Here is a 27,214-nt window from a genome sequence, read left to right as displayed (position 1 = left end):
ATATATCAGCGGTGGGTTGGCACCCTGCCCGGGATTGGTTCCTGCCATCCATTTTCCAACCCACTGAATCCGAACACAGGGTCACGGGGGTCTGCTGGAGCCAATCCCAGCCAACACAGGGCACAAGGCAGGAACCAATCCCGGGCAGGATGCCAACACACCGCAGGACACACACAAACACACCAAGCACACACTAGGGCCAATTTAGAATTGCCAATCCACCTAACCTGCATGTCTTTGGACTGTGGGAGGAAACCGGAGCACTCGGAGGAAACCCACACAGACACGGGGAGAACATGCAAACTCCACGCAGGGAGGACCCGGGAAGCGAACCCAGGTCCCCCAACCGCGAGGCGGCCGCGCTACCCACTGCGCCACCGTGCAGCCCATATATATAGAGGGCAGCTGTGGCACCACGGATTCCCGCAAGGTATGCTGGGAGGTGGAGTTTGGCACAGCCCTGTTGGGTTCCATGGGGACTGCCAGGGGGTACTGCAGAGCCCTATAGTGGATTTCCACCACACCTGGAAGTGATTCCAGGTAATACTGATGAGCGACCTGGAACACTCTCAGGACCTGAATAAAAGGAGCCGCCTCAATCCATTCTGGGAGCCAGTGTCAGGAGGAAGAAGGAGGAAGCTTGCAAGAGACAAAGTGCAGGCAGAACGACTGCGCTGTGGTGCTGTATGGACTGTGCTGTACTTTGGGGGAGTGAAGAAAAAAACGATTTGCTCTGCTGTAAATAAAAACGTGCTGTGTGGCAAATCGTGTCTCTGCCTGTCTGTGTTGGTTTAGGGCGCCCTGGTGATCCACTATATATATATGGAAGTGTGTGGGTGTGTGCGTGTGTGTATGTGCGATTTTTTCATTTAATTCGGGATCCCCTTTTTGTGGAATCTGTTTTAGCGGCACCATTTGCAGTTTTTCCCCGTTGTCATCTGACAATGAAAAATTTCTGTGGTGCCCCCACCCCCTCACTCGATCCCCTCAGCACGGGCTTATTTTGTTTAATGGTTAATCCAGTCCTGCCGCTACGCTACTGTACGCAGTGCCCTTTCACACTGACCCGGTACTTCAGGTCAGACGACGTCTTTGTGCTCCTCATCTGTCGCACGTCGGGCGTGTCTCTCAATCTGTCACGTGTGGCGAGTCACCTTCCATGGCACTCAGTCAGCTACAGCCAGTGAATTGCAACTTTGTCCCTGCTAGTTGCGCAACTCCAGCTGGTGCGGTGCGGTGTTCCTCATTTTACGTTGGACGTCATCTGACTGTCGGCTGGAAGTCGTGTACGGCTCGGCGCTGGCGGTTCACTTTGTGCTCGCGCCCACAGGACACGCTCGTGTCTCCCGTCTCTTTGCTGAGGATTACAGAGAGGATTGCGCGCGCATGGAAAAAGCGCCCGTAAACTTACTGAGGTAAGTGAAAAGAAAGCTAGAGAGGGGGGGCGGGGCTGTCGCGGTGCGCCGCTCTTACCGGATTCTTGTCATTTCTTATGAATGCCCTCATCACGGAATAAAAATCGGGCAAGGTGAATCACACATTAAAGGTTCTTGGTAAACGGCCAGCAGACGAATGACACAAACCCGGTTCGAGTCCATCAGCAGGGGATAATTTTGTTCCCGCAGGCTGCGGCGGGTGCTGCCGCTCTAACCACTTTTTTTTCTTCACTATGAAGATTAAACATCACCGCACGTGAAAACCGATTTGTATTTGGAGAGGTTTGGTGGGTGGGGTGGTGGCTGATGGTCGTGACCGTTGCAGCTCTTGGCGACTATGGTGAGATGTGTATGTGTGTATATGTAAACAAGTTGTCTGCAGTTCGCTGAGAAGCACTACAACTCCCATGATGCTTTAGCACAAAGAATTACAGTGATTGTTGGAGTTACCGGGGCCGGACAGTAGGAGTGCATATAAAGTGATGTGTTAATGATATTGCTGTGCAATAAATGTTCTCGACCTCAGTAAACCCGGTTTGGGGATTAATAAAGTATCTATCTATCTATCTATCTATCTATCTATCTATCTATCTATCTATCTATCTATCTATCTATCTATCTATCTATCTATCTATCTATCTATCTATCTATTATATTGTGCCTTTCACTCTATCTATCCAGTGCAGGATTTACGTATAAGCTACACAAGCTATAGCTTAGGGCCCCCAAAACAAATTGTCCGAGTGAGCAATTGTCATATATACTTAAATATACTACAGCATTATTTGTCCCAATCAGACCTGGCCTTAGGCATAGGCGAAGTAGACGACCGCCTAGGGCCCCAGCGTCTGGGGGGCCCCGGATCGACTCCTTGGTCTAATTTTCACGCATTTCACAGAGCTTCCAGGGGGGCTCCTGGACCCCCCTTTCGCCTAGTGCCCCATAATACCTAAGACCGGGCCTCTATCTATCTATCTATCTATCTATCTATCTATCTATCTATCTATCTATCTATCTATCTATCTATCTATCTATCTATCTATCTATCTATCTATCTATCTATCTATCTATCTATCAAGAAAGACCCAGGTGGCATGACAGTGCCTGAGGTGTTTTGGATTTCAGTCCCATTCAAATCTTTATTTTCTCCTGAGGTGTGTTTTTTCCTGGGTACTCGGCTTTCATCTCAAAATAATAATAAAATAATATAACATTTTATTTATATGAGATAAGTTGATATTAGATAAAACTTTATTAATCCCAAGGGGAATTTCAAATATATACAGCAGAAGAGACGTAGATCAGGTCAGGTCAGGTTTGGTGGGGCATGCACAGGTACAGCATGTTGCCGCACCCACCACATTACGAAACAGCTCAGGATCCCTTTTGGCAACCCCCTAGGCAGACACACAGTCTAGTCCCTTCCGGAAATGACCATCATTCTGCCACAGCCACAGTGTCCCCATGGCCTGGTCCTCAATGTTGAGGATCCCCTGAGCCTGATCACCCTCCTGAAATCGCGCCACATGGCCGTAGTGCCGTGACTGACACTCCCTCACAATCATTTGGGACTCTGTGAGCAACCGCTCATTGGACACAAAGTCAAACCAGCGGTACCCAAGGATTGTCTGATGAGACACAGTACCAAAGGAGTTCAGTCTTCATCTCAGGTCACTGGATAGCATCCATGTCTCGCAAACAAATGCTCCACAGCCGTTGGACCCCACATCACTGTCACTGCCGAGGTAATCCCATAAAGAGGCGTGTGACTAAAATGCTTGATAATGGACAATTAACATAAATCAAATAGACACCCTAGAGGAGGGGCCTGGCTTCTGAATCCCTCCCAAGTCTCCCCATAGCTTCGTCCCTGCTGTAATATATACAGAACTAGCTGTGAAAATTTTGTAAAACAATTGATTGGATGTATCAGAAGTACTTCACATCTAATTGAGTACTTATCTTCTTCTTCTTCTGAGGCTCTGAGTCTAGAGATCTGCACTGGCAATCGGAAGGTTGCCGGTTCGAATCCCGTAAATGCCAATAGGGACTCTGCTCAGTTGGGCCCTTGACCTGCAATTGCTGAGCGCTTTAAGTAGTGAGAAAAGTGCTATATAAATGCAAAGAATTATTATTATTACTTCTATGTGGGCTCAATGTGCCTGATTAACCATCTCCAAACAACTCGGTCCTACACCTCTTCACCATTCAAGCCATTTTTCTCCAAATCCACCTCTGCACTGGACTCCCTTGCTTTCCCTTTCCCTGGACTTCCATTCCCATCAGTCTTTTGCCCACATATCAGTCACATGTCCATACCACTTCCACCTCCATTCCTGTACGTTCTTAGATGTCTCTCTCATTTTTGTCGTACTTCTGATAGTCTCATTTCTTATTCTGTCCCTTAAAGTATCTCAACATGCTCATTTCTGCTGCGTCTAACTTCTTCTCCTGCACTCCCTTTATTGCCCATATCTTAGCTCCTTACATCACTGCTTGTGTTAAAAACCTTCGCCTTAATTCCTTGATCACATTATACTTCTGATACCTTCTTCCACATGTTCCGTCTGCTCTGCATTTAATTCTCCATCTTTGGCCACCACTGATTCTAGATATTTTAACTTCTACACTCTTTTCAATGACTCTCCCTGCAGGCTAACTTCTTTATCCTGATCATCATTAAAGCTCACATATGCTGTCTTCTTCCTGTTTGTTTTCAACCCTTTATTTTCTAAAGTCCTTCCCCAGTCTTCCAACATCCCTTCTTCTGTATACAACATTTGTATTTTTTTTTAACCAGAAGATAATACTGTTAGTTCACTGACCCTCCTTACTCTTGAATACGCTACATACGGTTGCCCACAAGTTAACCATCCCTTCTTCTTCTTCTTTCGGATCATCTTCTTCCATTACAAGTTAAACATTCCTGCCATAGAAGAATTCCTGCTATTGCCTTCTGACGGACTTTGGCTTTTGTTGATGGTCATTGCAAAACACAATTTTACAGTTAACCGTATTCTTTCGAATGGAAACGGGTAATTGTGATGATGCGGGTCCACTCCATGCTCCCAACGCCTTCCGGGAGCTCTAAACCGGACACCGTCGGTAATGTCACCGAGATAAGCTGACAAATGAGGACAAATGTCACATGAAGCCAGGGGGTATATCCAAAAAGTGTCAAAGTGCTTTTATTAAAACAACAAACAGTGTCCAAACAAAAGTGCAGTGCCTCAGGTTCAATAAATAATCCATCAAAACGAGTCCAGTGGGATAAAAAACATCAAAAAATAAATCCTTTAAAATACGAGGTTAAAATGCAGTCTCTATCATCCCGATCTCGGCACACCCTTCTTTCTCCCCGGCTCACCCATAACTCGCAACTGGCGGATACCCCACGGCCACGAGCTCCTTCAGCCAACCTCCGTCTTGGCCTCCTTACGGACGTCACTGCCACACCGTCTGAGGTCAGCTGTCCTCCCTTCTTCTTTTGCGCTCCCGCAGTCGCTCCTCTGATCCCTCGGGAGGACACCTGCCCTGCTCACCCCACTCACTTGAACTTTCAGTGGGGCAAACTAGCCCCTAGAGCGCCACCAACTAACACTCCTTCACAGGGCCCCAGCTTGTTCGGCTTCCTCTTTTCAGGTGGCCAGATCCTCCAGCCAAGACTGCGCCTTCCTGTCCATTAACCTCCTCTTTCTTCACCTCCAACTATCTCTACATCCTTCCATTTTTCTCCTCCCCATCCTGGTGTCGACCCATATATATATATATACCCCCCGTGCGCCTCCATGGGCACAGCACCTTAATCACACACGGCAGGAAGCCAATGAGGCAATCGAGAACAACCGTACCCAACAACCTCATCACGCCCACGGAACGGCACTGGACTTAAAACCCGACCTTTTTTTTTATTCGAAGCCGCGGATCCGCCATACCGCAGTAATCAGTAGGAATTAGGGATGTGAGTGAACAACACTTAAAACGTTTAACTAATTTGAGGTTGAAAACCAGTTAGGAAAATAAAAAAAAATCTAACCTGTTTGTCCGTAAACCCCAGCTCCACCAACCCCAAATCGCATTGCACTGTACGATGAAAACAAAATTTCAACATAATCTCCCCGCGCGAGTTGCAGTACCAGCCAAAAGTCGTGGGGTGCATTGTGATCAAGTCGGAACGGGACGTCAGAGTCTCTGTTTACTGTCTACATGTGAAAGAAAGCCGCTTTGAGGGATTCTCCGGGATCGATGTGCCTGCTTCGATGTCTGATGAATGGTTCGATGTAGTGAAGCAAATGGCCGACATACAAATGCATTCGTGGTGCTTTTATATTCATCCATCCATCCATTTTCCAACCCGCTGAATCCGAACACAGGGTCACGGGGGTCTGCTGGAGCCAATCCCAGCCAACACAGGGCACAAGGCAGGGAACCAATCTTTGGCAGGGTGCCAACCCACCACAGGACACACACAAACACACCCACACACCAAGCACACACTAGGGCCAATTTAGAATCGCCAATCCACCTAACCAGCATGTCTTTGGAATGTGGGAGGAAACCGGAGCGCCCGGAGGAAACCCACGCAGACACAGGGAGAACATGCAAACTCCACGCAGGGAGGACCCGGGAATCGAACCCAGGTCCCCAGATCACCCAACTGTGAGGCAGCAGCGCTACCCACTGCGCCACCGTGCCGCCCCTATTATATTCAAGCGTCGCATATTCCCCATCATAATGACATTGTAAAAGTCTCACACGCCATCTTCTGTGCCATCTTTGTTTTTTGCTCATTCACTGCAGAATCGCAATGTACGGCGGTGTATTGAAGCCACAGAGAAAAACATTAAGGGCACAGTGAAATTAAAAGTGGACATAATCTCAAAACGTTCAGTTTACCCTCGTAGTTCGTTTTATCATTAAAGTAGACCGTCATAAACGTCATCTTAAAACGGACACAGTTGTTAATCGCTCCGTGCTTCTGGGGCTTCCTCCTGAATTGACAGCAGCAGAAAGCCACAATCGCCACACAGAACACATTACATTTATGATATTCCGGCTGTCTGCACATTTAGAATCCTTAGATTTATACTTGATATCACTTTCATGATGAAATGCATTAAAGTATGTATGTCATATTTTACAAATAAGTCATTAACTTCATTTAAATAATGAATACTGTTAATAATTACACATGTTGTGGCAGAGCGGAATTGCCTGGAATTTTGATGTTTTCCCAGTGGGTTTCCAGTTCATTCCAAAGACATGAAGGTTTGGGGATTTGGTGACACTAAAATGACGGCAGTTGTTTTGTCTTGGTAGAGTAATATTTTACTCTACTTTCCCATTTTGTATTATTAATAGATAGATAGATAGATAGATAGATAGATAGATAGATAGATAGATAGATACTTTATGTAGCCTTTGTCAGAATGCCTCAAATCTCACAGACTTACCACTCTTTATAAGGTATTATAGTATACTAGACATTAATACCATTACAATAACGGGCGCTAGAACAGTAGTGCATAAACATTAGTAGGAACAGTCTATATTAAATGGCAAGGGACTTTGACCTCATTCTTTTTGTTGGTCGTATTTTTCTTTGTCTTTCAGCCTTTCTTTTGTTGATGTTTACTTGCTGAGCTGACCGTTTTCTGTGGGCTGTCGCCGTGTATTGTGTGTCTTTAATTTTCTGTGACAGTAATACCGTCTTGTACATCCGCTGGCTTGTACGTTCGTAATATACCTTTAATTTTCTCTGGCGGTAATACAGGCGTGCGCGTCGGTAATATGACAAACTTTCTCTGACAGTAATATCGTGCATCGCACCGTGCCCCGCGCATTCGTACTTCACCAGAAGACACACACACACGGACACCTGGACACACACAGGGATTTTATTAAAGAGGATAACTTCTCCACACCTTCCCTTCTACCTGTTTAACCTCAGGCAATTAGGTGTAGTAAAAAACAAGCAGGAGTTAAGTTACAATTTAAACAATGTATTATTGGTAATATTCATAAATAATAACAATATGCAAAGTACATTTGAATATTGGCAACCATACAACCTGATAAATGTTGATGTGTAGTTTCAGGCGGCACACAGACTTGTTAGTTACTTAAAATGTCTCTAGTTAAGGCGTCATTGGTGGTCAGCTTTCTTCAGAACAGGCTGCATGCCTGTCTCAATATGGCTGCCGAGCTGTGCTCTTCATTGTGTTGTCCTTTTCAGTTCATGGTATGTGAGACGGTCTTTCATCAGTTTGATAAGAGAGAGAGAGTGAGGTAAAGCAAGCAAATTTATAGGTTTTCTGTCCAACCCCTACAGCCAATAGGACGGCATGGTACTTGAAGGCTTGTGATACAAGACAGTTCCAAACAGTAATACAATGGGGGGACAGAACATCTTCACACCTACCCTCCCAACCAGGTGTTAAGGTAAAGCTTGGCAGTTAGGCAGCCTGGCTTTCCTGTGGGGGTTGACTGGAAGTCCTGCAGAGAAATATTAGCCAAACTTGTTTGAGGCAGTTCACCCCAACCCTGTCATAAAATTACAAACAGGGGGGGGTCTTAAACCATTGCTGTTATTATCTATAATGTATCACTAATATTACATTGCTTTGTCTAAGTTACAAATAAAGACGTACAAAATATTTATCAACTTGTATGCAAAATTTCACATCACAATACCAGTGTGTGCTTGTGTGCTTGTGATCACCTTGCGATGAGCTAATGTCCCATCCAGAGATTTTGTTTATGTCTCATGCCCGATGCCTGCTGGAATGGGCGCATCCCTGGATTGATGGATGTAATCATTAAACATTGTTTTCAGACATATTGTGGCAAGTTGTCCTTGGAACTTAATGGATGTTTTAGACAATTCACAACACAGCGAAGCCGAACGTTTTCTCACCGTGATGATATCTCGCACTGCCACCCAGTGGAATATTGCAGATTTACATAAAGTATGTGCACAAGTGTAAACAGTGCACCGCTTGCATAGCAGTAGCGTCCGCTGGAGCACGCGTCACGTCGTATGAAGCATAAACCCGGCCTTACGGTATTTGAGGGTTCCTCTTGAGTTCCTCTTTCTCTTGCACAATTTGTCTCAAAAACTAATCAGCACATCATCATCTCATAACAAGCTTAAGTTTCGAGTTTGGTATTTTTCCGTCTGCGACACACAGACACACACCCATCATCAAGATATTGATGTTTTTCGGTATCAGAGTGTTGTGGGGTACAAAATCTGTACATTTTGGTTTATATTATTATATTTTGTTCAATCCCAACAAGATGAATTCAGATGCAGGACACTTGTATAGGCATATCCTCCTCCCTTACACTTTTATAACAGTTGTTGACAGCATAGTGCTAAATTGGTTTTACAGTCTGGAAAAGGAAGACTGAGCCGATACCTCAGGCTATTGATTACTTTATGGCTGGGCATCTGGGACAACAATTTGGTTTACAGCCTGGGAAAGGAGGACGTGTCGATGTTTTAGGCAACATCAAAAAAAACTTTATTATCTGGGAAAAGGTAGATTAAAGAGTTTGAGCAAAATTCATCCATCATATTGACAGCCAGCCAATCAGGTGCATGCAACAATCATGTGTTGTGAAACCACGGCATGAAATTTTATAATAAATATGCCTCATTGGAAAGCAATGTCAGAAGAGAAACAGCGACGACAGAAGAGCGATGTCAGAAAAGAAAACAAAGACACGTGTGACCAGTTTTCATCCGATTGTCAGTTAACAGTATTTTCATGAACATCGATTGCTAAATCAAACACCGCCCTGGGACATTCAATCTTGACATCACTGATTCCTTTCAGTAAGCTTTTTTTGAGACTGTTTTATCCAGACTTTACTATCGATCTTATTTTCTATTGCTTATTATTGTTCTTTAATAAATATTAGCTTATTTTCATCCTTCTATGCTTTGTCTTAATGTCTAGAGTGATTGAAGTAATAAGTTAGATTTCTGTAAGCACCCGGTGCAGTCGGAGGTTTGCCATTACCTTTGTGCTGTGAGGTTTATTAAGGCTGAGGGTGTGAGCTCCACTCAATAGTAGGGAACAGGATGTAAAGTAAGGTATTCTTGGCTGATAAATGGCTTATAGTCAAGAGTGCTGAGCCTTTGTATGTTTTAAATGTATTCTTGGAAACACAAAGTAATATTTAGGTCTGAGATATCATTAAAACATTGTATGTTGTTCGTGCTGATAATAAGTAAGCCTCTTGAAGTGCTGAGAGAGTGACAGGCTGTGTTATTCCAACAGCACTTGTGTAGTTTAAAGTGCTAAGGGTTAATCAGCGTGTGTGTGTCATTCATGGGGCACTGTTGTGGTTAGGGTCTGTGTGTATGCATATAGCTATGTATGTGTGTGTTCATCTTAAAGTGCAACAGTAGACCAACACGATCACGAACTTGATGAGTACACTTACCCTTGAGAAAACAGGAAAAGGGAAAGACTACGATAATACACAGGGGGACCATAAAACTGATCTGTCGAAAACTGGAGATCGAAATTTTTGATGAATCTAATGTTTTTGCTCCTTCCCCATAGATCAGGGGTGGGCAAATTCATTCCTGGAGGGCCGCAGTGGCTGCGGGTTTTTGTTCCAACCCAGTTGCTTAATTAGAAAACAATCCTTGCCAATAATTATATTTCATGGCTTGTTAGTGCTTTAACTCTGCTATGTCAAGTCATTCTCATATCCTAGATTTTTTTTTTCCATTCTAAGGATATCATCCAAATACTTTGAAGTGTAAAACGGAGGGGTAATTCTCAATCCTTCACTTTTTTCTCTTCTCTTTCCTTCCAAGTATTTAATTAAACCAAATAGTGCACGATAAATACACACAGGTGTAAAGGGTAACAAGCAACATGGATAACTGCTGGTTTCTTTTGTCATTTGCATCTTATTGCTTATAAGGAGCAATTAAAAACCAAGAATGCAGCTGTTTAAGACTTAAATCAGCAATAAGGGTTCATAATCTTAATGAGGGAGGTAACTAAAATGAAGCAGAAGTGTTTCTAGAGCAATAAGTGCTTCTTATTAAGCAATTGGGTTGGAACAAAAGCCTGCAGCCACTGCGGCCCTCCAGGAATGAATTTGCCCACCCCTGCCATAGATGATAGGTTTTAGTGGGATGATGGCGCAAAGCAAATAAGTGTCTGAAGTTTTCTCGTGTTCAGGAGTACAATAAGTGATGTTTCTCATCATTTTTACCAGTTGTCAATGTCAGTGAGCAGATGCTGCTTTAAATATTTTAAGCATTGATGGGGTTACTTGCAGTTGGGCTACTTACTCTTCTTACAGGCACATTGGTAGGTATATTGTTCACCGTTTTAGTTCTTGTATTTTTAAAACATTGTGTTTAAAACCAGGGGTTTGGTGCTCTAGCAATGTTGTTTTCCTCTCAGTTCCTGTTGGAGCAGTTACACCGCTTTTTGTGTTGTTCTACCGTAGTCCCTCCATTTCAGAACATGTAAACAAAGAACGACCTACTCCTGCATTGCATAAAACTGATTATATCTAGCTGAATAATGTTTACCTCATCCACCGTTCAAATTCCTTATTACTTTATTTCCTTTTTTAAACATTGAATTTAAATGGCTAAAAGCAAACAGACGCAGGCTGAATCAAGCTACTCTCTTAGCCGCTTGGTGCCTGCCCTGTGCAGAGTGAGTGAGAAAGAGCGTACACCGAGTGGGCAAAACCAGAACAAACGAGATTGTAATACCAAACAGAAGTACGAATGCTGCACGTCTTAAAGCCCAGCTCCAAATGTTTAACCACTGTGATGCCCGGGCGCATACAGCTGCCCTAACCCCGACACAGACAGGCAGGACACGGGTTTAGCACACAACACACACCTTTATTTACAGTCGTGGAGCTCTTTTCTCTGCACAGGGCACAAAGCACAGTCAAGATCATACAGACAAGGAACAAACTGGCCCTCCAGTATAAACAATAGCTATTAGTCAAATCAAGCAAAAGTATCACCTAAAAACATAATCGTAATAAATTACATTCACTAAAGCTCATGATTTCAGGGTGTCAGAAGGTAGAAGTCAGCCTAAGAACGGACGTCGGTCTATCAACATTAGGCTTAACCTAATGTTATTCAATTATGTTTACCTCATTTGTAAGCCACTTTGGATAAAAACACCTGCCAAGCAAATAAATGTAACTGAAAATTGTATATCTGTAAATTGACACATACACAGCAAACATCTCACATCTTTCTATTATCACACATGTGTGCATGGGATGCTGCTATAGGGCTCGAAGGAAGGTAATTCCCCCCTGGTCTGGCGTGGTGCACTAATCCTTTCTCTCTCTCCACTGCAAATCCATAATGGGAAATTCTGCCTGGTCTCCATGATGTCCCTTCCAGTTACGAGCCCAATGACGTAATTTCCAGTCCAGACCCCACCACCACTTCCGGTCACAAGCACAATGATGTCACTTCAGGTTCCGGTCATAATTACCTCACTTCCTCTGCCACACTTAAAAAAAAACCCACCATCTCAATCTCACCAGTCAGTTCTGTTTTGGACTCCAATCTGTACACAATTGTACACAAAATTAATTATTTTGTAGTCAGGATCAATTGTTAAGTTGAATTGTTGAATTGTTAAGTTAAACTTTGGTACGGCTAATTTTGTGCAGACGAGACAATGTCTAATTAGGATACACTGGGATAAGCTTTTAAGTGTGGAAACAGTCGAGGAGCAATGCAACAGGTTTAAAAATGTTTTACATGTGATGCAGGACAGATACAGACCTAAGTTTGGAATTAACAGGAAATTAAAAAAAACTCCACGGTTGATTAATAAAAATTTAAAAAAGAAGTTGCAAAGGAAAAAACTGCTTTATAAGGCATATAAGACTAATGACTGCAAAGTGAATCGTAGAGCGTATGAGAACATGAGGGCAACCATTAAGAAGGATATCAGGGAGGCTAAAAGACAGTTGGAGAGGAATAGATCAGATAAGGCGACAGACGACCCTAAGAGATTCATTCGGTATTTTAGTAGTAAAAGAACAGTCAAGGAGGCGGTCAAGTGCATCAGAAATAGTAAAGGGGAATTAAAAGATACAGACAGTGAAATAGCAGATGCCCTAAACTTACATTTTTCTGAGGTGTTTACAAGTGAGCAAGTGGATAACCTCAGAGCAGTAACAGGGACTACTAAGGAGGTACTGAGGGATTTGGAAATTGTAGAGGGAGAAGTGCTGCTCAGATTAAATAAGCTGAAATCAAACAAATCACCAGGACCAGATAATATTTACCCTCGAGTTCTTAAGGAGGCTAGCGAGTACAGATATAAACCCTTGACACATACTTTTAAGAAGTCACTGCGCACTGGAGAGATTCCGAAGTACTGGAAAATGGCAAATAACATCCCATTATATAAAAAGGGTGACAGGGCAGATCAGAGCAACTATAGGCCAGTAAGCTTAACATGCATTACAGGAAAATTAATGGAAGGAATTATTAAGGTTAAGATTGAGCAACACCTGGCAAGGACAGGAGTTATTAGGAATAGTCAGCATGGGCTCAGAAGAGGGAGGTCATGTTTTACTAACATGCTGGAATTCTATGAGGAGGCAACAAAAGGATACGATCAAAGTGGAGCAGATGAGATTATTGATGTGGACTTTCAGAAAGCATTTGATAAGGTGCCACATGAGAGGTTGGGCATCAAATTAAAAGAAGTGGGAGTTCCGGGTGATGTTTTTAGATGGGTGCAGAATTGGCTCGGACACAGGAAGCAGAGGGTGATGGTGCGAGGAACCTCATCAGAACTGGCCGATGTTAAGAGTGGTGACCAGCAGGGGTCAGTGCTAGGGCTGCTGCTTTTTTTTAATATCTATAAATGATTTAGATAGGAATATAAGTAACAAGCTGGTTACATTTGCTGACGATACCAAGATAGGTGGATTAGCAGATAATTTGGAATCCGTTATATCATTACAGAAGGACTTGGGTAGCATACAGGTTTGGACAGATTTGTGGCAGATGAAATTTAATGTCAGTAAATGTAAAGAATTACACATAGGAAGTAAAAATGTGAGGTTTGAATACACAATGGGCGGTTGGAAAATCGAGAGTCCACCTTATGAGAAGGATTTAGGAGTCGTAGTGGACTCTAAGCTACAGGAGAAGAGCGACTAGGCTGATTCCTGGGCTACAGGAGGTGAATTATGAGGAAAGATTTAAAGAGCTGAGCCTATACAGTTTAAGCAAAAGAAGATTAAGTGGTGACATGATTGAAGTGTTTAAAATTATGAATGTTATTTTAAAATGAGTTCATCAAGAACACAGGACACAGTTGGAAACTTGTTAAGGGTAAATTTTGCACAAACATTGGGAAGTTTTTCTTTACAAAAAGAACGACAGACACTTGGAATAAGCGACCAGGTAGTGTGATAGACAGTAAGACTTTAGGGACTTTCAAAACTCGACTTGATGTTTTTTTGGAAGAAATAAGTGGACAGGACTGGCAAGCTTTGTTGGGCTGAATGGCCTGTTCTCGTCTAGAGTGTTCTAATGTTCTAATTATATGGAAGGCTGCCCCAAACGTTTTTTTTTTTGGCTCTTTTGTCTCATCTTTTGACACTATATAAGCTGTGATGGACTCGGTCAGGACACCCCTTCTATATATGTTCTGGAGGAGCAAGCACAGGCTGCACAGTACCTGTCTCGGATCATTTGGTGGCAGCCTCCCTGGGTGACTGTGGTGCCTCAGATACCTGCAGGGCTCCATGGGAGATGGAGTTCTCCACAGTCCTGTTGCGATCCGGGGTGACCACCAGGGGGCACTGCAAGGATTCCTGGATCCGTCTGGGCTGTAGTTCAGCCACACCCGGAGGTGCAATCGGAAGCAGGTGGTCAAGCACCTGAAGTTCGTCCAGGTGAGCTATAAAAGGAGCCACCAGCCACCACTCCGGGAGCCAGAGTCGGGAGGAAGGAGACAAAGCTGCCAAGGAGGAGTAGAGGACTTAAAGAGTTTATTTGTGCTTGCGACTTGTGGCTTTGTGGGACTGTGTGGATGGGGAAGACGTGGGTCCCCAGCTGAAGAAGAAAAATAAATTCTTCTGGTTTATTTTAACGTGCCTCCGTTGTCAGTCTGTGTCGGGTCGGGCGCATAAATAGTGCCTTATTACAAAGCATTTCCCTATTAAATTTCTTAAAAAGGAAAATTCATGCATTTGGAACACTGTGTAACGGCCGACCCCTTACCCAGCCGGCAGCCGAACTACCAGGACCTGTTGCCTGGATGAATTACTGAGAAAACCTATCAATACCAAGCAGTACCTCTGACAAATAATATTTTCCCTCCTCTCCAATTGACGGTTCAAAGACTAGCAAACGAAAGCAGATATGTAAAATAAGTGTAGGAATATTTTAAATACAGTAATCCCTCCTCCATCACGGGGGTTGCGTTCCAGAACCCCCCGCGAAAGGTGAAAATCCGCGAAGTAGAAACCATATGCTTATATGGTTATTTTTGTATTGTCACGCTTGGGTCACAGATTTGCACAGAAACACAGGAGGTTGTAGAGAGACAGGAACTTTATTCAAACACTGCAAACAAACATTTGTCTCTTTTTCAAAAGTTTAAACTGTGCTCCATGACAAGACAGAGATGACAGTTCCATCTCACAATTAAAAGAATGCAAACAAATCTTCCTCTTCAAAGGAGTGCGCGTCAGGAGCAGAGAATGTCAGAGAGAAAGAGAAAAGCAAACAATCAAAAATCAATAGGGCTGTTTGGCTTTTAAGTATGCAAAGCACTGCCGGACAAAGCAGCTGCAAGGAAGGGAGCAATGTGAAGGTAGTCTTTCAGCATTTTTTAGAGGAGCGTCCGTATCCTCTAGGCCAGTGTGCGAACAGCCCCTCTGCTCACACCCCCTCCGTCAGGAGCAGAGAATGTCAGAGAGAGTGAGAGAGACAGAGAAAAACAAACAATCAAAAATCAATACGTGCCATTCGAGCTTTTAAGTATGCGAAGCACTGTGTGGGAAGCATGTCGCTTGACAAAGCAGCTGCACAGAAGGGAGCAATGTGAAGGTAATCTTTCAGCATTTTTAGACGAGCGTCCGTATCGTCTAGGGGTGTGAACAGCCCCCCTGCTCACACCCCTCCATCAGGAGCAGAGAATGTCAGAGCAAGAGAGAGAGAAAGGCAAACAATCAAAAATCAATACATGCTGTTTGGCTTTTAAGTATGCGAAGCACCATGCAGGAAGCATATCGCTTGACAAAGCAGCCACATGTAAGCCCAGCAAGGAAGGGAGCAATGTGAAGGTAATCTTTCAGCATTTTTTTGAGGAGCGGCCATATCCTCTAGGGGTGCGAACAGCCCCCGTGCTCACAATATATTTGAGGAGTTTTATTTAATACGTAATACGCGCTCTGGTTGGGTAGCTTCTCAGCCATCTGCCAATAGCGTCCCTTGTATGAAATCAACTGGGCAAACCAACTGAGGAAGCATGTACCAGGAATTAAAAGACCCATTGTCTGCAGAAATCCGCGAACCAGCAAAAAATCTGTGATATATATTTAAATATGCTTACATATAAAATCCGTGATAAAGTGAAGCCGCGAAAGTCAAAGCGCGATATAGCGAGGGATTACTGCACAACACAATGACAGATACAAGAATACAAATCCACGACGTAAAATATATCTATATATATCCCTCCACCAAAGCAGCAAAGTGAAAACAACACATATACAACAACAAAACCTCCCTCGCCCCTGCAAATGTACAACAAACACAAAACACAAATAATATCAATGGAAGAGTACTGAATGACAATGAACGTGAAATTAAGTCCAGGTAAATTCACTGTGCAGTGTACGGATGACTGATCAAAAATGGATGTGTTTGAATCTCCCGAGTAAAACAGAACAACCTTAACCCTGCTTCCTCTGTGAATAGTGGATAATAATGTCCAACCCCGGGGTTTCTGGCAATGGAGGTGCTGTCGTGATTTCTGCAGAATGAGAATCAAACTGGAACCAGGTGCAATGTAAATACAGTGGAACCTCAGTTTGCAAGTAATTTGGTTTACGAGTGTTTTGCAAGACAAGCTAAATTTTTTGATAAATTTTGACTTGATAAACGAGCGAGGTCTTGCAGTACGAGTAGTATGTATACGCTTTGTCTGCTGAGTGTCATGTGATCACAACTGAGCTGATGGTTCTTCTCTCTCTCTCTCTCTCTCGCTGCAGGATTGTGGGCAGTCGTCTCCTATTCTCCGTCTTAGTCGGCGTGCCTCACTTATATAGTCAACATCCGTATGCGTGTACTGTTTACTACAGCATTGTAACTGTGCGTGCGTGCGCGCGTGCGTGCTGTGACGTGCGAGTCCCTGTCATGCGCCCCAAAACACAATGCTGAGTCTCAGTACTTTAGTAACACTAGCTTTATTCAGCTTGAAACAGCTACAGCGCGGTTATTTATTGTAGAAGGATCTGCCAACTCTCCTATACACAGACACAGCAGTCAGGCAGGGCCCTGCGCATTTATAATGTTCCTTGTTCCTTGTATCACCCATCGATGGCAGGCGCTTATAGCATGTCCGCGATCTTTTTGGATTCGCTTTTACGGCAAACTGCTACAGCGCTGGGAGACTGCAATTGCTTTGGGACGCTCTTCCGCGTGTCGTCCCGTTGGGTGGAATCCCACAAGAGTTTAGAAACTCACTCACAGCAACCATGATTCTTTTTAAAGGTAAAGTGCAGGTTTATTTGTTTTATGTATTTTTACTTTATATTTTGTATTAATCATTTTTATATGAGTAGTTTTGAGTTGTGGAACAAATCATCTGAGTTTCCGTTATTTCTTATGGGGAAATTCACTTTGATATACGAGTGCTTTGGACTGCGAGCACGTTTCCGGAACGAATTACGCTCGCAATCCGAGGTGCCACTGTAATAGCAGAATAATGCTGATTGGTTGTCGATACTTGAAATTTCCATCTCTCTCCTTCCTCTCCTCTTTACCTCCTGATAGTTTAAATAATGAAGAGCCGGATGTAACTGCCAGTACTGACGTGTCCAGGGGGTCGCTGCCTCCCCGCAACATCCTTCCCCATTTCTCATTACGGGGACGACATTTAAACAGACACATATTAGTTTAAACGGGGTGCTGTGACGAGATGCGACTGGGTGCTAACACTATAAACAACAATACCTATGTGGCCCTGCTACAACTTTCTCTTGTCATAAATTAATATTTGCATTTGTTTTTGTGTTTTTGTTTTTCAGAGAAACATAAAAATAACAATTTTAAAGAAACAGCAAAATGCAGATGCTTCAGGAGCTGTTGCACTTGGAAGGGATTGGTATAACGGAGTGTTTAATTTTCCTGTTTGTATTTCTTTTAATATCTGATTATTTTTGGAGCAAGCCCCCAAATAACTTTCCTCCGGGACCACCCAGCCTGCCGTTCATAGGACACTTGTTTCATTTTGATACTAAAGAGCCTCATACAACTTTAGTCAATGTAAGTACTTTATTTTTTTTATGATTGTCAGCCTTTACGATTATTTTATTTTAACCAAAACATAAAGCGAGCTTTGAATAAATAAATAAGCCATCTCAATGGATTACAAAGACGCTGGTGCTGAAGGGTAAATCGGAGTGGTGGGGCTAACAAATCATCCAGTCTATGATTTTGAGGAAGGAATTCAGCCATCAAATGGTAGGACCTGCTGGTCTCAGTGTTGTCTTCTTGTCACTCATGTGTTCTTGGTGGAGAGGCGTATTGTGAAGTGAAGAAAGTACAACATGGACTGTGCTTCTTAAAAAGGACACATAGGCTTGTTATAGGAGCCATGTTCTTTAAGTTAACGTTAATGGCAATTTTACCTTAGCCTGCTTAGCTTGAACTTGAATATTATAATAGCTTAACAGAGTGTTTTGTCTTGGTAGAGTTCTCTATTGCTCTCCTTTCCCCTTTTGTGTTATTAATGTGTGTAGCCTTATCAGAATACCTCAAATCTCACAGAGTTATCATTGTTTCTAAGGTATTGTACTTTATAAATTCTCCTCACCTTCCCTTCTGCATTTATAACCTCAGGCAATTAGGTGAAAGAAATGCAAAGCGTTCAAAATTCCCATTTTGAACTGGGGATTTCAGTTCAGCCGGGCGGCACAGTGGCACAGTAGTAGCTCTGCTGCCTCGTAGTGAGGAGACCTGGGTTCGCTTCCCGGGTCCTCCATGCATGGAGTTTGCATGTTCTCCCCATGTCTGCGTGGATTTCCTCCCACAGTCCAAAGACATGCAGGTTAGGTGCATTGGCAATCCTCAATTGTCCCTAATGTGTGCTTGGTGTGTGTGCCCTGCGGTGGGTTGGTGCCCAGCCCAAGAATTTGTGCCCTGTGTTGGTTGGGATTGGCTCCAGCAGACCCCCGTGACCCTGTGTTAGGATATAGCGGGTTGGAAAATGAATGATGATGATGATGATGATGATGATGATGATGATGATGATTTCAGTTCAATGACCAAATGATCTTTGGGTTATGGTATCATATTCAGGCAACTGGAAAAAAGTGTAAAGAGTTTTGAAAAATGTGCATTTTCATCATGGGTTGAGAGTTTTATAAAACCAACATCAAGGTTCACCACACAACACATACCGTTATTCTTCCCATGATATACAAATCAATGGCAACAACGCTTGCACAGTCATTCTGCCTCCAGTCCTCCACACAGGCTTTGTCCTTCTTTCTCCCAACTCTGGCCATTGAATACTGGTGGCTGGCCCCCTCTTTATAGGATACCCAGAAGCAGGGCAATCTTAACAGCATTATAGGTCCCCAGTCAAAGCAGTGCACTGGGGTCCCTACCTTCACAACCACTCAGCAAGTCACAACATACTTAGATTAGCATGGGACCCCTATGCTCATGGGGCCTCCGGGCAACTGCCCAGTGTGCCCATTCATTAAGATGGCCCTGCCTGGAAGGACTACAGGTTTTTAGTGATCTTCTTCCGGCAACACTTCCTGGGTGTGGTGGAAGTGCTATCAAACAGGGCCCAGCAAACGTCCAGGCATCCCCCCGAAGGACCCCTCCAAACCAGTGGCCCGCTGCAAGCCAAGGGGGGATACCCTCTATCGGTCCAGGGAAGAGAATGTTCTGAGAAAGCTCTCCCCACCAGTCCTTCCATTGACAGGGTGTCCCCGGCCCTCCACCACAGGATGTACCATTCAAAAATTCCAGTTTCATCTCAGCAGTCTGTTTATATTGAAATCCCTTTTGTTATTTGGACATATTTCCATTGTCAGTAGCCTGGACATGAAGTACAGTTTTCAAATATCGGAACAGATGTGGGCCGCAGTGGCTGCAGGTTTTCATTCTAAATCTTTCCTAATCAGCAACCAGTTTTCACTGCTAATTAACTCCTTTCCCCTTCATTTTAGTTGCCCTGTTTTTGAAGGATTCAGTCCTCTGAATTGATTTGTTTCTTCATTAAATGGCAGCCAAACAGAAATGAGATGAGAAACGAGCCAACAGATGACCCACTAAATTGGAACGTCAAACCCCGGCCGATTTCACTCCAACCAGTTTCTTAATGAGAAACCAACTATTGCTGTTATTTAAAGCCGTTATTGAATATCAGGACTTGTTGCCGCTCTCATTCTGCCGCAGCAGACTGTTAATTTTCTGCTTTTATTTTCTTGTATATGAAGTATAGGGAAAGTATTGTAATTGTCCAAAAATTCAATTTCGAGATTTTGATGAATCTCAACGTTTTAGACCTCTCTGACTTTCTTGTATACAAATTATAGGGAAAGTATTGGAATCCTCCATCCTCCAAAAATTACATTTTGAGATTTTAATGAATCTCGACATTTTAGACCTCCCTGGCTTTCTCATATGCAAATTATAGGGAAAGTATTGGAATCCTCCAAAAATTCAATTTCAAGATTTTAATGAATCTCGACATTTTAGACCTCCCTGGCTTTCTTGTATATTTAGTATAGGGAAAGTATTGTAATCGTCTGAGATTTTGATGAATCTCAATGTTTTAGACCTCTCTAACTTTCTTGTATACAAATTATAGGGAAAGTATTGGAATCTTCCATCCTTCAAAAATTCAATTTAGAGATTTTAATGAATCTCAACATTTGAGACCTCCCTGGCTTTCCCGTATACAAAGTATAGGGAAAGTATTGGAATCGTCGAAAAATTCAATTTCGAGATTTCAATGAATCTCAATGTTTTAGACCTCTCTGACTTTCTTGTATACAAATTATAGGAAAAGTATTGGAATCCTCCAAAAATTCAATTTCGGGATTTTAATGAATCTCGACATTTTAGACCTCCCTGGCTTTCTTATATACGAAGTATAGGGAAAGTATTGTAATTGTCCGAGATTTTGATGAATCTCAATGTTTTAGACCTCTCTGACTTTCTTGTATACAAATTATAGGGAAAGTATTGGAATCCTCCATCCTCCAAAAGCTAAATTTCGAGATTTTAATGAATCTCGACATTTTAGACCTCCCTGGCTTTCTTGTATACAAAGTATAGGGAAATTATTGGAATCCTCCAAAAATTCAATTTCGAGATTTTAGTGATTCTCGACATTTTAGACTTCCCTGGCTTTCTTGTATACGAGGTATAGGGAAAGTATTGTAATCGTCCAAAAATTTGATGTCGAGATTTTGATGTTTTAGACCTCCCTGAGTCTGAAAATACCATTTTTGGAATTATGTCTGTATGTCTGACTGTTTGTCTATGTGTGTGTAAACACGATAACTTGAGTACACTTTCACTTAAGTCGACCAAATTTTGCATACAAATATTCGGTACAAAGCGTAGATTTCTATTAACTTTTGGGCTATTTCCACTAACCGGAAGTGGAAACTTTACCTTTTATTCATGCAGCCGCAGAGTCCAATTTATTCAACTTTTCTTTTGTAATAGTTGTTCAGTATATTATTAATTTGATTTGATTTGTTGTTGATGGTTCTTTCATGTACATAATATAAAAATATAATCATTGTCTTGTGGTTTTCTCCTCAAATATCCATCCCCATATTTGAGTATATGCAAAAGTTGAGGGGAGGCCACTCCCGATTTTTTCTAAGACCACCGTCAAGGTGTTTTGGTGACCTGAGCAGACCAACATGACCGAGAACTTCACCTTTCTTCATTTTCAGGTTAGCTGGTCGTGTGACGGCTTGTTTTGTGTCTCATTATTGTTTGGCTGCTCATTAAGGAACAAGAAACAACTAAGGGGTCCGATTCACTTCAATTAAAACGAAGGCAAAACAAGTTAATCAGCAGCAAAAACGGCTCACTAATTAAGAAGATGGTTAGAATAAAAACCTGCAGCCACTGCTGCCAAACAGGACCGGAGTTGGACACCCCTGAGTTAGAAGCTGCTAATGCTAAGGCCAGAGGTGGCCTCTCCATCTCTATCTCTCTTCTGTGTTATGTTAATGTTTGGTCCAATCAGTTGTGCTAGCTATAATTATTCAATCTCTATTTGCAGATTGGCAAGAAATATGGAGACGTGTTCAGTTTACGTATTGGAAGAAGACGTTTGGTGGTGTTATCTGGATATAAAATCATGAAGGAGGCCTTTGTGCAAAATGGAGATATTTACATTGATCGGCCATCTTTACCTCTGCTTTCTGACCTAACCAACCATCTTGGTAAATTCTATTTTTTTTTCTTTTCCATTGCATAAGGAGGCTTAACATTTGAAAACCTTTCTGCATGAATCCAACATGCCAGTATGCTTTATTTTGCTTGAAGGAGACCTGCTTAGAGCAGATCAGGGTGTTAATCTGAACCAAAATTCAGATGAGTGTTACATTAGGCCAAGACAACACCATTTTGAAGATGGTGGACTTAGGACTTTATTTGTCCCTAAGGGTAAATTTATTTATTTATTCTTTACAAAAGTTGAAGAAATATAATAAACAACAACCCCCCTCCCCCCCAATATACACCTGAATTACTAAAAAGGAGAAAATGTCTGGACTGGCTAAAGGCAACAGAGTAGTTGCAGCTCCAGTAAGGCATCACAAATGGCATGTTGCCGTCGGCATGAAGGAGCCCCCCAGTATTGTTATGTGTCTGACTTCTGCGGGCTAAAAGTCCTCAGTGCTAGTGTGTGATAGTAAAATTCTTCATTGGGTCTTTGATTCAATTTCCAGCAGATCCAGAGAGCATCCCATAATAGGCCTTGTGTTCTGTCACAGACAGTAATATTGTAGGGGGTGGGAACAACATGAATAATATTCAGTCTGACAACTGTAAAACAAGTTGTGTATTTGTGGACATTTTTGGTGAGTAATAAAAAACTAATAAAATGTAACAAAATATAAAAGTTAATCGCTGAAAAACTAAAACTAAATAATAACAAAGAAAATACCAAAAATCGGGAGTGGTCTCCCCTCAACTTTCCCGTATTCTCATATATGGGGATGGATATTTGAGGAGTAAACCACAAGACAATGATGATATTTTTATATTATGTACATTAAAGAACCATCAACAACAAATCAAATCAAATCAAATTAATAATATATTGAACAATTATAAAAGTAAAGTTGAATAAATTGGGCTCCATGAATAAAAAGTAAAGTACCACTTCTGGTTAGTGGAAATAGCCCAAAAGTTGATAGAAATCTACATTTTGTACCTAATACTTGTATGCAAAATTTGATTGACCTAAGTGAAAGTGTACTCAAGTTATCGTGTTTGCAGACACATACACAGACAGACACACAGACATAACTCCAAGTCTAAAGTCTAAAATGTCAAGATTCATCAAAATTTCTAAAATGATTTTTTTTTTTGACAATTACAATACTTCCCCTATACTTTGTATACAAGAGAGTCAAAATTGTATTATTTCACTCAGGGAGGAGTAAAACATTGAGATTCATCAAAATCTCAAAATTGAATTTTTGGACGTTTACAATAATTTCCCTACACTTCGTATATGAGAAAGTAAAAATGGTACTTTCGGACCCTGGGAGGTCTAAAATGTCGAGATTCATCAACCTCTTGAAATCTTATTTTTGGACGATTGCAATTCTTTCCTTATGGGAAAGTGAATCGGACTCAAGGGAGGTCTAAAACATCGAGATTCATTAAAATCTCAAAATCGAATTTTTGGACGTTTATAATTCTTTCCATATGAGAAGGTAAATCAGACTCAGGGGAGGTCTAAAACATCAAGATTCATCAAAATCTCAAAATCGAAATTTTAGAAAATAGCAATACTTTCCCTATATTTCATATATGAGAAAGTAAAAATGGTATTTTTGGACTTCGGGAGGTCTAAAATATCAAGATTCATCAAAATCGAATTTTTGGACGATTACAACTCTTTCCCTACGAGAAAATAAATCGAACTCAGGGGAGGTCTACAACATCGAGATTCATCAAAATCTCAAAATTGAATTCTTGAACAATTACAATTCTTTCATTATGAGAAAATAAATCGGACTCAGGGAGGTCTAAAACATTGAAATTCATCAAAATCTCAAAATTGAATTTTTGGATGTTTATAGTTCTTTCCATATGAGAAAGCAAATGAGACTCAGGGGAGGTCTAAAACACCAAGATTCATCAAAATCTCAAAATCGAAATTTTGGACAATTGCAATACTTTCCCTATATTTCATATATGAGAAAGTAAAAATGGTATTTTTCGGACTTCGGGAGGTCTAAAATATCAAGATTCATCAAAATCGACTTTTTGAATGATTACAATTCTTTCCCTATGAGAAAATAAATCAGATTCAGGGGATGTCTAAAACATCGAGATTCATCAAAATTTCAAAATAGAATTTTTGGACAATTACTATTCTTTCCCTATGAGAAAATAAATTGGACTCAGGGAGGTCTAAAACATCGAAATTCATCAAAATCTCAAAATCGAATTTTGGGACAGTTACTGTACTTTCCCTACACTTCGTATACGAGAAAAGTAAAAATGGTATTTTTGGACTTCGGGAGGTCTAAAATGTCGAGATTTATCAAAATCTAATTTTTGGATGATTACAATACTTTCCCCACACTTCATATACGACGAGAATGTCAGGGAAGTCTGAAACGTCGAGATCCATCAAAATCTCGACATTAAATCTTTGGACGATTACAATACTTTCCCTATACTTTGTATATGAGACAGTAAAATCTAAAAATAGAAAAGAGCAAAAAGCAAAAGCTAAATAAAAACAAAAAAAAAATCAACTAAAAGTCAGCATTGTCACCCTAGAGATGGGCGGGGCTGAACAGGTGATTGACAGCAGGGTATTCACAGATGTGCTGAGTTCTGCATTCCAAGAGCCCCCAGAACTTTCTCATTACACTTTACAAGTCCGAGAAGGCAGCTGGAGACTCCCATGGCCTTATAAATTCAGACTTGCAGATGATAATGGAGACACGAGGGAAAAGGGACATCACACGAGATGCTGGTTGACAATCAGGAACACTGCGAGAGTGGAATAGCCTGTCTTAGGAAGCGACTGGTATTTTTACGGAGCGTCTTACATGGCTTTTACAGCGCATGTTTGATTCTACTAGAACAGGGGGTCCCCAACTCTGGTCCTGGAGGGCCACGGTGGCTGCAGGTTTTCATTCTAACCCTGTTCTTAATTGGTGACCAGTTTTTGCTGTTAATTAACTCCTTTTCCTTTCATTTTAATTGACTTGTTTTTTAAGATTTGTTCCCCTGAAATTCTTCATCATTCTTCTGAATTGCGTCATTTCTTTTCTTAAATAGCACCCAGACAGAAATGAAATGTGAAGTGAGTGAGCCAACAGAAGACCAACTAAGTCAGGATCTCAAACTCCAACTCCAGTTGCTTAATGAGGCGCCGATTCTTGTTGTTAATTAAACATATTCTTTAATTCTATGGCTTGTCACTGCTCTCATTGTGCAATAGTAGATATTTACAAAATGGTTGATTTTCTCCTTTCTAAGAGCACTGAGAAAATGTTTTGGGGACCTGAGCAGATCAACATTCCTGAGACCTTCATCTTTCTTTATTTTCAGATATTGTATGATGGACACCAGTTGTTTTGGCTCATTTTGTATCTCACTATTGTTTGGCGGCTAATTAAGGGAAAAGAAACAATTAAGGGGTCTGAATCTTCAAGTGGCTTTCAATTCAAATGAATTCAAAAGAACTTAATTAGCATAAAAGACAGGTCACTAATTAAGACAAGGGTTAGAATGAAAATCTGCGGCCCTCCAGGACCAGACTTCGGGAAACCCTTTGCTACAAGACCACTGTGAATCATTTGTTGTGGAATAAATGGCGCTCGTTATTGGGCTTAACTCCCATTTGGTGTGTGCTTTTCAGTCTTTCCATCTCGGTGCTCGTTACAATATCTTCGAACTAGAAAAACCAGTGGGCAGCACAAGTGTGAGCACCTGAAAAGAGTGCGCTGATCGCATCACACTTGGTGACAGTTGTGAAGCAGAGTTTAAAATCCCCACATGACAGTGCAGACAGCGAGTCTATCGGTCATTTGAAAAACGTCCTTTGTTGAGAGTCTGGAGACGGCAACTCAGGTCATAATGCGGTCCGTGCTGCCATCTGTTGATGCTTTACGATTGTTTTAGCCTACAACTATTTTGTAAGTAAAGGATGTTTCATAAAGTACGCAGGTTATGAATTTTTTAAGCTTGTCAGCACCGTTCCTATCATTTTCGTTATCTGTTATCACTTCCGATTAGAAGACCATTTGTCGTTTTTCCATTTAGTAGCCATGAAGCAGTTCAGTATCGTGCAACGCATTCTTATTGTGAAAACTCATTACAAAAACGGGGATTGCTATGCAGAGACTGACCGTAAACTTTGCGCAATCTTTGGACGTGACAATGCCCATACTGCAACAACAGTTTCGAGGTTGGTACAGAAATTTGAAGAAAATGGGTCAGTTGCAACCAGAAAATCGCCCGGTCGAAACCGTAATGTCCGAACGCAACAAAACATTGCGCAACACAACAACACAAGAGCTGAAACCAGCAGATCATGCAGAACAGCTGGATTTTGGAAGCAGAGGACGACAATTTTTCAAAAAGAATAATCTTCAGTGACGGGGCACATTTCCATCTCTCAAACAAAATTGCCACATTTGGGGTCACGAAAACCGTAGAGTGATCCAAGAGCACGAAATGCATCCCCTACGAGCCACGGTTTGGTGTGGTTTTTGGGCAGGAGGCGTGATTGGCCCCTTCTTTTTTGAAGATGATGATGAAAATTCAGTTACTGTAAATGGCAACCGTTATTGGGACGTGATCACAAACTTCTTGTGGCCTTGTTCTGGAAGAAATGGAGGATGACGAAATTGATGAAATGTGGTTTCAGCAGGACGGGGCTACTACCTGCCATACATCCCGGGAGACAATCACCTTTGCTTCATCAAAAATTCCCTGAGCGTCTGATCTCGCTTTACGGCAGCGACCAAGAATGGCCTCCGAGGTCATGTGACCTCACACCTTGTGACTTCTTTTTATGGGGATATGTGAAGTCACAAGTTTACATGAACAAACCTCAAACGATTGCCGAACTGAAGAGGGAAATTCAACAGGTAATCTGCGAAACCGACAGGGACGTCTGCAAAAAAGTTATCGTTAATTTCAACGATCGGATGACTGCCTGCAGAGAAAGTGTAGTGGACATATGCTCATGTTTCATTATTAAATTGAAGTATATGTTGAATGAAATTAAATAAAAATTTTGAATTTTGCTTCGATTTTG

The 27,214-nt window shown here is 41.9% G+C and overlaps 1 protein-coding gene across 2 annotated transcripts in view; it reads left to right on the top strand.

The window, feature by feature from the left end:
* The first annotated feature begins 1,194 nt into the window (after window positions 1–1,194).
* The window catches only part of LOC114658756 (cytochrome P450 2J4-like), a 74,561-nt gene continuing 48,541 nt past the window's right edge, over window positions 1,195–27,214 (top strand). Inside the window, exons 1-3 of one of the 2 annotated variants that reach the window (XM_028810802.2) lie at window positions 1,195–1,415; window positions 17,739–17,976; window positions 21,977–22,139. In XM_028810802.2, the coding sequence (XP_028666635.1) occupies window positions 17,776–17,976; window positions 21,977–22,139 (364 nt within the window). In that variant the 5' untranslated portion in view covers window positions 1,195–1,415; window positions 17,739–17,775. The remainder of the gene's footprint in view (window positions 1,416–17,738; window positions 17,977–21,976; window positions 22,140–27,214) is intronic. The other variant, XM_051932736.1, reaches the window with a different exon arrangement.

Source organism: Erpetoichthys calabaricus, chromosome 10 (assembly GCF_900747795.2).
Source record: "Erpetoichthys calabaricus chromosome 10, fErpCal1.3, whole genome shotgun sequence".
Taxonomy (NCBI): Eukaryota; Metazoa; Chordata; class Cladistia; order Polypteriformes; family Polypteridae; genus Erpetoichthys; species Erpetoichthys calabaricus.
Note: the sequence above shows the minus strand (reverse complement) of the source record. Positions and strands in the feature narration are given on the sequence as shown.